The sequence below is a fragment of the Abrus precatorius genome, unplaced genomic scaffold, assembly GCF_003935025.1.
Source record: "Abrus precatorius isolate BTA unplaced genomic scaffold, Abrus_2018 Scaffold9, whole genome shotgun sequence".
Taxonomy (NCBI): domain Eukaryota; kingdom Viridiplantae; phylum Streptophyta; class Magnoliopsida; order Fabales; family Fabaceae; genus Abrus; species Abrus precatorius.
Genome location: NW_020874439.1, coordinates 19,102,905 through 19,116,558, shown reverse-complemented (window position 1 = coordinate 19,116,558; position 13,654 = coordinate 19,102,905). Strand labels below are relative to the sequence as shown.

Below are 13,654 nucleotides of genomic sequence, written 5' to 3'. Positions count from 1 at the left end.
ACATAAACATTTCTTTCTTTATATTCATTTCCTCTATTGCAAAAAAATTAAGCGAAGCACTTTTTGAATAATAGAGAACACCTATAAACGTTTTTCATAGGTTTGTTTTCAGTAGCTTTAAACTCCTTGATCGTAGTTCTTTTAAGGAAGAGAACCATGTAATGCTATAAAGGTAAAAAATTAGACGGTACCCAAACTAAAGCTAGAGTATTAATGGGTCTGCAATACATGTTGTAGGTACTCTCCCAACGCCCATATGGGGAATATGTTTCTGTACGTAGCAAATGTGACTGTACAATTCTTGTTGAAGATTCCCATTATTTCCTGAAGTGAAAGAACAAGAATAAGAGGATTTAAATGGCTTTTGGCATTTAGATTATTTAAATGATTTTAACACTTCAAAATGTTGATATTGATAATAAATAAGTAAAGTGGGAATACAAAGTAAATTATATGGTTAATGGTCTTCAATACCTGTTGTGGAAAGTCGCCATTCTCCATTTGAGAGTTTATCAAGTACATAGCTGCTCGGTGTAGTGGTTTCGGATCTCTCTTAGCCTGTTTTATATATTCCAATGAAAGAACATAACAGAGTTATCACTGGATAAGCAAAATGTGTAGACAAAGAATTCAATTACTTAGGAAAATGTGAAACATCCAATCATAGGACTAGAATGAAACACAATATGAAGTGACAATTGGCAAAGCAATAGTCATAATATAGGATGACAAATTTGGCAGAAAATTAGAACCCTTAGTTATTATAAAAACAGTAATATGTGATTAAAAATATGCAAGATTTACAAAAATAACAGCGATATATTAGTAAAATTAGATAATTATATCATAATATTAAGTTATTTAACCATGGACATAGTTATCTGTAAGAGATTTAACTAAAATCAGAATAGTCCTTTCTATAATGAAAATGATCACAATGATTAACTATCACACAGTAAATGGAAAATGGGTCTGGTTCAATAATAAACTGATAATGACAATATTACAAAATTAACTAAATCTACTACCTGTCCAGCACTAATGAGAGCTAACATAGCCCACCCAGTGTTTACGATATGAGACCTATTATTTTCCAGATTTGTATACACCTGAACAAAGAAAGATTGCCAGAAAGATTACTTGAGCAATTTTAGCATTTAGACTGTCAAATATAATCTAGTATTTTCAAATTTAATTGAAAAATATATGATGCGAAATTACGTTACCTAGAACTATCTTTACGATATATTTTTATCTAGAATTATGCTTTCACTTGATATTATTTTTAAAATTCTCTAACATATATGATTCCGTATCCCTTAGGTAAACATATATGAAGTTTGTGTCTTCTCCCTTAGTTTGTGAAGCAATTTGTGAAACTTCGAATGCTGTAATGCTATTATTTCTCAGTATGGTTGAATAATCTAGTGTGTTAAAAAATGTTCAACATTAATAAAAAAAAATATGATAAAATATTTATTATAAGATTTGGCTAATTTTTAACTTTTGATCTAGCTTTTGGAGCAAATTAAGTCTTACCTGTCTTTAATATGGTATCAAAGCCCACCTAATCTTAATATTGGCCATTGGTGTCAACTTGTGTGTTAAAATATCTTGAATTGACTATATGATAAAATATTTTAATAAATCTTGAATTATATATTCTTCTCCTTTAAGCTAGCTTTTTGAGAGTGATTTAAGTTTAATTCATTTCTAATATAGCAATAACAACTACATTGGTGTCATGTTGACGCCCTATGGTTTTGGGATTGGGAGCTAAGCTTGGACAACCCTCCTTTCCTGACCAACTTTTAAAATAATTACTTAAGTTTGGTCCGTTTTAATTCAATGATTATTGACAACCAACTACAAACTATACAGGTGTCACATTGGCATCTAATGGGTATAGGAGATAGGAATTAGGTGAAGCTCAATAGAGAATCTCAGCTTTTGTTCACCAATGCGAGATGACTACCTACAAAAGTTATTGTTTAAACCAAGGCAAACTCAACTAATGGAACCTTAAATTAGTATTCATGATATAGTGCATGCATAAATATGTTGGTTTCCTGCAAGTCCATTCTTACTTTTGTACACTCTTTTACTCCACATTGTTATCATGTTTATGCATCTTCGTGAAGTCCAGAAGACATGTATGTTCCAAGGTATAATAAAAAATTAACTAATACTTGCAAATAGTTGACATTTTCATGAGAAACAACAAAATTAATTAACCTTGTTTTGACATGATAGATAACTTTCTCCCCAACCGCCAAAGGGGAGTTGCTTGGAAAGTAGAAATTCACAAGCTTTGCGGATGCTTGAGCAATTGTCAAAACTCTCTCCAGCAGCCATAAGCCCTTTTAAACCAAACCAAGTGCCATAGGTGAAGCAAACTCCCCAAGAACCATACCTGTTTAGCAATTTGAGTGGTTAGAGGTCTACTAAATAAGGAATTAATGTCCCATTCCAAGCATTAATTAATAAAAGAAATAATAAAATGAATAAATTTAAGTATATTTGGGATGAAACATTCTGGCATTATATAGAATAGAAAAACTTGTGGAAGAAGTGATTCAGGAGCAAACCATGAACCATCTGAAGCTTGTGCTTGTTTTATAAAAGCAACAGCTTTTTTTATACAAGATTGTATTTCTTCTCTTCGATGATCAGGATATAACTTTCTAAATGACATCAAACCTTGAATAACTGTTGAAGTGCATTCCAAATAACTATAACGCATACAATAAAAAAAATGTTAAAAGGCATGGCTGTATGGAATTGAAAATCCACACATTAAATGATATTCAACAAACATTTGATAGCTTACGGATAATCAATAACGATGTCACCAAAAGTTTCGGCTGAATTAATTATCTGACAATAGAAAAGAGAATGCATTATTAACACTGTATATCTATATCTGAAATTTATTCCAAAATCAAGTTCTCATTGCTAAAAGCCCCTCTCCTTCAACAATTAATTTTTTTCTTATATTCATCCCCTTCTTGATCCCTTTCTACATTTTGATTTGATTTTAACTTGTTAAATTTAAATAATTAAATCATAAATTTCCAGTAATCATCAATATAGTCTTGTGGACACAATTTTTTATTACTACTTTAATGAAACCATGAGCTTGTGGGGTAGTTGTGGTCCACATCATGCCTTTTCTTTGTACATTTTTCACAATTCTTTGGTGTCATTTTCTTCCTTTTACTATAACTCATGGCTTTCGACCCCTCCAGCAACCTATCCTATGTGGTTTCAAGCTAAACCAACCTTATCTTGTTTGTCGATGTTGCCATTTTCTCCTGATTAGTCTCAGATGTAGTTTGGTGCCAATTACGATGCGACTTAGTCTCGACTTTTAAGTCCTAGATGGGATTCAGCATAAACCGTAGACCCAAAGACAATTTGACCAACACTAATTTTGTCCACAAAACTCTATTATTTTTGTACAAGTGAATGTAATTGGACCTTCTTGTTTTAGTCCTAAATCTAACTTGGTTCTGGCCTTTGCTCCAAATTTTGTATGGTCTTGTTTCTTTTTTACTATATGTTCACTAGGCTCCACTAGTGTTTGTCCTAGGTGCTCTGCCCTTGCCAATCTCCATCCTTCACGCTCTAGCCCTACGAATTTGAGGCCCAAAACCCTAAAAGCTTTTGCCTTGCCATCTTCAGCGAGGTTGAGTTGCCTTTTCAGTCATGTTTTGTGGAATATTAAATCTTTCCTTTTTATATATATGTGATAAGCTTAAAGTTGAGTCAACTTAATTTGAGAAGGACTATTAGAATATATGAAAAATATGCAATAGTGTCAGATCTTCTCATAATATTAATTCTTTATTATCTTGATTTATACATTTCATTATTATCACATGATTTAATTCCTTGTGTAATTAGGGTTATAGTATTGTATTAATATAAACAAAGATCAGTGTTTTATACTATATCAATACATTGTAACATATTTATCAAATAAATCAATACCAAAATATTGTGTTTAATCTTATATATTTTGCTCCGTTTTTGCAAGCTATACATAAACGATAGTATTAACAAATATAATGAAAGATAGATTGTAGTGGAAGTTTATTCGAGGTAAGACATTTCACAATATATAACGAGAGCTCGATGAATCTTACCTCTAAATTAAAAGATTAAAACATAAAACAAAAATGATATGAACTCCTCCAATGGAACAATAAATATGTGTCGCATGTCATCACGTACGAGTTTCTCATTTTCGATAAAAGATATATTAAAAAGTAATGAAAATTGACCAATAATAAAAGAATAGTACCTCTAACCAATTATAAGATCGTGTCAGCTCATATGTTGCAAAGCCACCATTTTCATTCTACAATGATCAGATAAAAAATGATGTTCATGCATAATATCGTTGATTCTCCAAATAAATTGAATTGATTTTATAAATGAAGTTATCAGGGATAACAGTCAAACTTATGCAATATAATAATATATATATAAACTTGACTTAGATATACTTTTGTTCCCCTATTAACCTATGTGTGATTTTTATCTTTTAATATTTATTACACGAATTTGATCCTTCAATCGTTGTATCATTCCAATAAAGTCCTTCGTCATTTTTTCTTTACATCAAATAGTTAATATCCTTATCATTTTTATTCAAATAAATCGAAACTTTAGATAAATTTTAAATAAAAAAATAAAATATTGAAAAGCAAAAATGTGGTATTTTTTTTTTTTTTGGTTGGTTGATAGTTTGATTAGTGGGTTTTTAAGCAGAATAGGGTTTAAAATATGCTAAATAGGTCCAATTAGAAATCAAATATATTGGCCCAAATGCTCCAATAATTTGTTTTGTGAGCTCCATTATAAACTAATATTATACCATTATCAATGTTGTAGTAATTTTCTTTTGAAAGCATAATATTTTTATTTAAAATTAAGCACTTCCTATCATAACTAATTTTACGAAGCACTGTAAATATAACTAGTTAACATTATCATATGAAGAATTTTCATATTTCTAATTCCATTTAAAATGAAGCTTCAACTATATTAAATTAGAAACAAAGAAATCATATCAGTGTTTCATCAAATGTGCAATGGCAGACCGATTCCATTTTTAAGATAAATAGCTCAATTTGATATAAATAGAATTTAAAAAATATTTCAATGCATTTTTAATCTTAGTATTTTTATAATTTTTTATTTTACTCTATTCAACTTTATTTTTATTTTTAGTTCTCGCATTTTCACTCGTGTGCTAATTATCAAGTTATCATGTGTCAATTTTCTATTGAGTCAATTTAATAAGAGAAAGTAAAACAAATAATAATAATAATAATTAAAAAATATAAGGACTAAAATTGAAAATAAATAAATAAATAAATAAATAATTATAAAAATACAGAGGAAAAAAATATATTTAAGTAAAAAAAATATATAAATGGTGAAAAGACTTAAAACTGGTGAATAATTTAGTCATCTTAATGAATAGGCTATAGGCATCATAATTAAGGAAGTAAGGAATCAATATTAACAAGTAATCATGATTTATTTACTTGAATTATTCTATTAACTAAGTTTGATTTATAGAGTCTATGTACCTGTAATGAGAGAATGACATTTACAGCATCGTATAATCGCTTTGCATCCAATGGTTCACCAACAATCTCGGGTGCAAATTTCGATAATAATAAAACAGCCTGAAATAGGAAGGTACAAAATCAACCGAGAATAATTGATAAGCAAGAGTCTAAATTTACTTTCTTCATCAATAATTACTTTTAGTCCTTCAGCTGTGCAATCAGAAACTTCCCACCCCTGATCTGCAGTTGAAAATGTCCAAGAACCTTTTGAAATGTGACGATACCATTTATTAAGATCACCTGGACAATCTTCTAAAACCTTTCCAGGAAAAGAAAAAGATTGTGATAAAAAAAAAAAAGAATACAAATCAATGCAAATTATAATATTAAATGCAAAAAGTCACCTGTGAATTCTTAATGAATGTATGAGCCTTTTTTAGAGTCGGACCATATTCTTCAATGAGATTTGTTGAGATAATTGCTTGGACAGCAAATGCAGTATCCCATAGTTGACTTCCATTATAGCCCTGCAACACGAAATGATTGTGTTAAATTTGCATCATTAAATTAATTTAGGACAATTCCAATAGGTGCCTTTAGATGTTGATTAAAGAATAAAAAATGAAATTTATTAAAAAATGCTATTCATGATTGTGATTTTCAATATATGCTATCATAATTTTTAATAGAAATATTTATTTATTAATTCTTTAATTAGTATCCTAAGTAAAATCTTTTGTTTTAATATACTCTACCATATCGACCACCAAAAAAGCTCAGTAGTCTTGTTAACATCAGTTCCAGATACTACAACATAGAGAAACATATATTGTGTTGACCTGCATTTTCATGCCATCTTCAGCTATCCATAGATAATCATAAATCCTTGGAAGATGGAACTTGAAAGCCTTAGAATTCGGATCTTCCACCCAACAACAAAGCATATTTAACACCTGAATAATAACCATTAATAACAAACATAGTCAGTATTTGTAAGCATTTCCTGGTTTAACTAGATAGAAAATTAAAATAATAACTAAGTGATTATTTGAAAGGTAAGGTCAGGCATCCTAAAAAAATATAATTGACATTGTAAAAATAAATTATTGAGTTACATATCGTAAATAAATGGTCAGCAAAGGAAAAACAAGCAATCATATTGAACAATTACTGTATTCTCAAACTCCTATTTGAAGGATGAAAAGTAAAAGAACAATAAGCAATTGAAGGGAAACCTTATAGATGTGCTTTGCCCCCCTCGCAATAATTACCTTATTTATTGGACCTAAGCAAATGTAACGAGTATTCTCATCTTCGTAATGTATATGCTCCATTGCAGTCTTTATAGCTTTTTCTCTCAATTTTTTTCCAGGATAATGCATCAAAATAGGTTCAATGACCTTGTGAAGAGATTCCCAGAGAATATCCTGCACGAGTGGGTGAGGATAATACAAGTCTTCCTGCACAAAAATAAAGCTATTTCCTCTTATTAAGATTTTAAAAAAAAAATTGTCTAGTCTTAGCTGTTAAAATATTTAAAAAATTAATAACATGATAGATTAATAAGCTAAAAAATTAAAGGAATCTTGGATAGAGTAAGAGAATGCTCTAGATTAGGATAAATTTTGTATTAGTTGTTTACTTAATTTTAAACTCAACTAAATTGTGACTACTAGAGATAAGGAAAAGGAGGTAATTTTCTCACTATAGCAGATTGAGCCTTCTAGTGTTAATTTCAGAACAGTTATGAGAGAGAGAGACACGGCTAATTTAAGTCTTCTTTGATAAGGAATTATGAACATCTATTACTATTTAAACTCACTCCATTAGTACTATAAAAAAAGATTAGTTGTAAATTTCACTAGTACTTAACGAACCTGTTGTTAGATTTGAAATTGTTGGCTTCAAGTATACCGGTGGCTCTCAAATGTTAGAATATCCATATTTCATAGGAGATTTTGCCAAAATTTCCTTTGAAGAGTTTAATTTATTAGGTAACACTTAGGTTATTTTGGTTGATCTATACCCAAATCACAATCTAAATTGGTTCATGACAGCACAATAATAGTACGAAATACTCATCAAGTAATTCCTAGATCAATTTAACAGGAAACATAACTTATAGTTTCATTGAAAATAAAAGCCGAAGAGAGGGATAGAGATCATATTTACCTCAACTTGTTTTGGGCTTCTCTGCTTGAAAGGAGAAGTTAAGTTGAATCACATTTTCATAAAATATAACTTTTAATTGATGACCCAAAAAAACTTAATTAAACTTAAAAAATTCAATTTATGAGATTCTTATCTCTACTTCTCCTTGTCCTTATATATTTTAATTCTTAAGATTCAAGAATATGTTGCTCAAAAAAGTTTTAAGAAATTCAAGTCAAACAGCATCAAAGTTAGAATGTTATTTTCGATTAATCATTTGTTCAAGTCCACGATTCTACCGCAGGCCTTGGGAATGATAAAATCAAGTACCAAACATTTCTCATATACATTTTCGTAGGAAAAAAACAAACATTTTCATAGAAACATTATGCCAATTTCACTAACCTTTGCACACAAATTGCGAGCATGATTCCAGTTTATTTTATGATACGGTGTAGTATAGAGCTCTGTTCTCAAAGATAATACCAATGGTGTGATTGGACCAACGAACCTCTTTCCATATAAGAAGGACATTGGCAAATAGACCATTCGACAATGACTCCACATCCTTCCTGTTAAAAAATAAAAAATATATTTTTTGTTTCTATCTTAAGCACAGGATGAATGGAACATCAAACAATGTTTAAAATGATTATAGAAAATTTAATAACGAAATGATTTTATAAATATTTTAGAATACCAAGGGGAACATCATATTAGTTTTTAAAATATTATGTCACCAATTAAGTTAAATATGATAAGTAATATATAGTAAATAATTACTATGATAGTAAAAAATATCACACAATGAAATAATATTGTCATAATTAGCAAAATAATCATTAATTTAAAAATATAAATATGATAAAAAAAACTATATTAATAATAAATATTTATAAAATTAAATAAATGTTTAATATTTTTTAATATTTTATTATTATTATATAACACAATAATATCAATCTAATTATATTAATGATAAATTCTAAATAATTAATATCATACTTTAATATATATATATATATATATATATATAACATTAGTATAAATCTAAAAAAAATTATATGTTTTTTATTTAATTTATATTTAATAAAAATATAAATTAAATAAAAAATTATGTAAATTTTTTTAAAATTATACCGGTGCGAAAAAAATTTAGAAAATGTATATGTACACACTTGAGCGTGAAATTCTTGTTCCGCCAATTAATTGTTGACACGTTTTATAAATCACAACATACATCTTGTGTATGTACCAATTGGATTCATTATAGTCCTTTGGCCATGTATGCTATGGCTTTAACCGGAGTTAATCTCAAACTCTTCCCTTTCAATCTCCACCCTCTTAGCCTCCCCATCCCCTCAATACTTCCAGCCCTCTTCCCTTACCTCCATCTCAATCTCTTCTTCCTGCTCCCCCCACTTCCACTCCCACCCTCCCCTGCCTTCACAATCTCCTCCTCTATTTTATAAGAAAGCTATAAAAGGCAATACATGTACACAACTTTTTGATATTTCTACTTGCAAGTTTCTTCAATTTCGAAAGGGTTCACCATGAGGGGGGAGGGAAGTTGAGATTTTTATGGAAAAGGGAAAGAGTAGGAGAGAAAGGTTGAGAGGAAGGTGAGAAAAGGGACTGAAAGCGAAGAGTGGGAGAGGGACTGAAAGAAGAGTGTGAGGGGAGAGGGGGAAAGAGAGAGAGAGAGAGAAAAGACTGAGAGGGAGGGAGCAGCAAAAGATTGAGAGGAAAGAGTTTGAGACAGAGTAGAAGTGGAAGAACAAGACTCGCTTAAATATGCATAAAATTGTTAAAGAATGTCCAGTTTCTATTTCAAAGGAAAACAATTGGGATACATACCAATGTTTATTAAATTTCCCAACCAGACATGTAAAAGGCTGCAGTTGATATTCAAATTGAAGTTGAATCAAATCGGTCAAACAAGTAAAAAATTTAATAATTTGAGCCAATTGATAATTAAATTTTGTTTGAACCGATGAACTTTTACTGTGGAATAATTTTATTTATTTTTCATAAATATTAGAAGCTTTTGTAAATTTTAGTAGGGACAATAATGATCCACCAAACTCACTACTTCAATCGATAATCTATTAACCGAGTCAATATCTTGTCCGAATTTTACAAGACTAACATGCACAGTTGATCCATCGGAGAGACTAACTTGAGTGGGAAAATAGTTTACGTAGAGTGTGACACGCATTCATTAATGACCCGTTGGAGTTTAACGTTTTCTCAGCTCACTCCCTTCACTATTTGTGGTATAATTAAATTCCCTACATTTTTATATCACTAAATCCACTTATCCCTTATTTTTATTTGATTTTTAGCTTATTAACAACGGTATTAACCATGATTATATAAAAAAATAAAACATAATAAAGAGCAAGAACCTGGATGAATTGGAAGCATGTATGGAAGGAGCCAAATCTCAGGGGGCAGTGGATTATTTCCACACCATTCATACACTCCAAGTACCTATCCCACAACAAAATTAGAAATAAACATACCATAATACCATTAACAATTTCATAAAAAATGGACTAAGATCTTAACTGAAAGCCACATCTTCCCCCACGATGTTATATAAGTAGCACCACCATGTCCTTGGATCCAGTCACGTGCTTTCTCCATTTCCCCTTCTCTATCATTAGGTCCCTGACCAAGCAACCTCAGAGCAACATAACACAAGACAGAGCCAAACATGGTGCTTGGACCTTCAATATGCAAACCCCACCCACCATCCTTATTCTGCAATTACATTTAACTAATTAACATAACTTGTGGCAGATACACAGATTAAGGTGAAAGGATGGTGTTAAACTCTTACTCGATGATTATAAAGGTAGCGGCACATTTCCTTTCTATGCTCTTCTGTTAATACATCATTCAGTGCCCCAGTGATATACAGAGCAATTACCTGCAAAGTTTATAACACAGATTCATATAAATCCATGGTGACAAAAGACAAATTAATGGAAACACCAAAACTTTGAAGGCGAAAAGGTTGAAGTTTTGTCAAAGAATTTCCATGTTCTGATTTTTCATGTAAAATGAACATCAAGTCTTCAAAACAAAACTTACCAAGCCAGGCATTAGAAACATGGGACCTCCATAATCTCCTGGCCAGTGTCCATCATGACTTTGGAGAGTTGAATGGAAACTCAAGGCCCTTCTTAGTGTTCTTGTCACTACCTCTTCAGTTACATCTTCAATATCTTTTACTACAATTTTGGGTAAGACTTGGTGTAATGGATTCTCTTTTGCAAACTGCAATTTTTTTTATATGAAAGATTATTGAACTTTTAAGTGGCACACTAAAACCATAGTAAAGCACTAAAGGATAAATATTATATCATATAACAATCTACACGTACCTGCATGCGCATAAGTAGATCAGAGCTGTGTTTCTTAGTAAATCTATTGTTGTAGAAATTCTGGCGAGCATTTTCAATCTCAAGGAAATCTTGAGGCGTTCCAAGCTTAGGATCAAACTCCCAAACCTGTCTTCCAAAGTGATTGTTCAAAGTCCAAAGCCATGGACTTTCTCCCTCTGCAATCTTGAGCTTCCACATTTTTCTTTTCTAAAAGATAAAGTCTCGGCTTTATTTCGTCTTGTCTTTGATTTTTATTTCTACAATCTATTTATAAAGTTTGTAAAGCATGATTGGAGTTGTTATATCTTAAACTTCGTCGGCATCTATCAATTAATATCAACGAACGTTTTCTTGCTACCTTCTTACTTTACTGCAGGACATTATACATTCGTTCTGGTTTCACCTACCAATTCTTTGATAACAATATGACGATGGACATTATAAAATGCGCTAGTCTCGATCATAATGAGCACAAGAATCAAGTACGCCAACAACCGGAAAATATTGCTTCAAATTTTATTCATCTACACAGAGAGAAAATGAATTTTATTCCAATTTATATAAAAATTCAAAATAATATTAATTATTATTTATTTATTATATCACGCTGTCCATAATATATAGAATCTTAATTACAATAAATAAAACATAAATAAAACTTAGGTGCACTATTATAAGTATTTTTTAGGTTGTTTTTCAATCAAAGTTAAAGTTTTCCATTGTTAATATGCATAATAAAAGTCTCTGTTAAGAAATAGTACACCGATACTCAAGTTCGATAAATATTATCAATGTGACACTATAGAAAACAACAATAATAGTACACATGATATTGCACTTGAGTTTTGTTCTTTTGTTAATCACAGTCTTTAGGAATAGATTTAAATATTTAAATGTAATAACATTTTATTAAAAAAACACATTTATTATATTAGTGTTTTAAATTATAATAAATATATTTTTTCAATGGTGTGTTATGTTTATTAGTTGTTTAAATTCAAGTATAAGAGTTAAAGTTGACTTTTTTTATAAAATATTTATTTTTTATGTTTTTAAAATATATTCATTTAAGGTTATGAAATAAGAATTAAAAATGCATTTAATTATCTTTTTTAAATTATAATTATTATAATTTTTTACTTTACTAATTTTAAATTTAATATAATAATTATCTTAAGAGTAAATTTAGATTAAAAAATTTTATGTTTCCTAAAATTGTAAACTGATGATTAGTTTGAGAAAAAAAATTAGCTAAAGAAACTGTCTTTTAGAGACAGATGGAGTATATATAGAGTAGCTCAAAGAACAAAGAGAGACTAATTAATAAAACATAAATTAAAAAACTTATAAAAAAATCTAATAAAATTGATTAAATTTTTTAACCTCAATAATATTTTTTCTAAGATAGGCAAGTAAGAACAAATATAAATAGTACACTCATTAATTTGTAAGAAAATGTTTTCAAACATTAAATTAAACTAACAATCAATATAATCTAGAACTCCTTCATGTAAATTAAAAACATGTTTATGAGAGGTTATAATTTTTTAAAATTTACTTTAATAAATTTTTTATAACATCATAATAAAACATTTTAAACTTATATATCTTACTAAATTTTACAATTAAATTTATTATATAAATTATTATTTAAAAAACTATTAAATAAACACCTAATTATGAAACTATGAATCACTCTTAATTCATTTTATTAAATCGAATTAGGATTAAGCCACAAAGCACATATGATAAATAATGCTGACTTGGTCGTCAGTCGGCATCATTTTGCAGTTAACACGAAAAGTCAAATTCAACAGTAGAAAATGTACTAGCTTGTGCATGCATACTTCAATGGCCGTCACTTGTCTTTTCATCGTTTACCACTTATCAGCAAGTCTTGCAAGACTTGTCATTTTGTTAACTATTTTCCAAAGCATGTTTACAACTAATTTTCTAAAAGCACATTTGACTAAAAACATTTAACTGTCACTATCATCTCTGCAATTATACGAAAATTCAAGTAAGCTGTGGAAAATGTCCTAATAGCGCTAAAATATGCAGACATGAATTCTTATCTAATGTCTCTTCATTTTGTTGACTTTGGATCTTTAAATACATTCTTATCTAACATCTCTTCATGGTCGTCACTTGATATATCGCAAGATTTTGTTCCTTTAACTTATTATTACAAGTTATTTTCAGTGGATTATTTAGAGTTCGTCAATTCTTAATACTCCTGCTTTTTTATTCTTCACTTTTTTTACCAATAATTTTAAATATCAAATATTTTAATATTTTAAAATAATAAATATACATTTTTTCATATAATATTTACTTTATAAAATAATAAAAAAAATAGCACATACTAACAGAGATATTTTTGTCATGCTGCAAGCTCTTGGTCAGGTCAATCCCCACAATCCACATATTGTATTAATAATTTCCAAAACGTGGAGTTGAATCAGGAATTCGACACTGGTGATGATGAGCTTGTAGTTACAAACACACTGTCTATTTACTTTCATT

The 13,654-nt window shown here is 29.4% G+C and overlaps 1 protein-coding gene across 1 annotated transcript; it reads right to left on the bottom strand.

The window, feature by feature from the left end:
• Positions 1–210: 210 nt before the first annotated feature.
• On the bottom strand, positions 211–11,326 carry LOC113850931 (cycloartenol synthase-like). Its single transcript, XM_027481443.1, has 18 exons — positions 11,129–11,326; positions 10,836–11,021; positions 10,582–10,671; positions 10,308–10,502; positions 10,145–10,229; positions 8,142–8,308; positions 6,857–7,045; positions 6,425–6,538; positions 5,990–6,112; positions 5,782–5,904; positions 5,604–5,702; positions 4,307–4,363; positions 2,831–2,877; positions 2,589–2,732; positions 2,236–2,413; positions 1,029–1,109; positions 475–558; positions 211–324 (listed from the first exon to the last, which is right to left on the bottom strand). The coding sequence occupies exons 1-18, from the start codon at positions 11,324–11,326 to the stop codon at positions 211–213; spliced, it is 2,274 nt and encodes a 757-aa protein (XP_027337244.1).
• Positions 11,327–13,654: the final 2,328 nt, after the last annotated feature.

Bases quoted from the DNA above. Each gene is read 5' to 3' on its own strand.
- LOC113850931 (XM_027481443.1), bottom strand. From the start codon at position 11,326: ATGTGGAAGCTCAAGATTGCAGAGGGAGAAAGTCCATGGCTTTGGACT. The intron at 5,905-5,989 runs GTGACTTTTTGC...TTTCCTGGAAAG, and splicing joins CATTCATTAAGAATTCACAG to GTTTTAGAAGATTGTCCAGG. The intron at 5,703-5,781 runs GTAATTATTGAT...TTCCTATTTCAG, and splicing joins GCACAGCTGAAGGACTAAAA to GCTGTTTTATTATTATCGAA.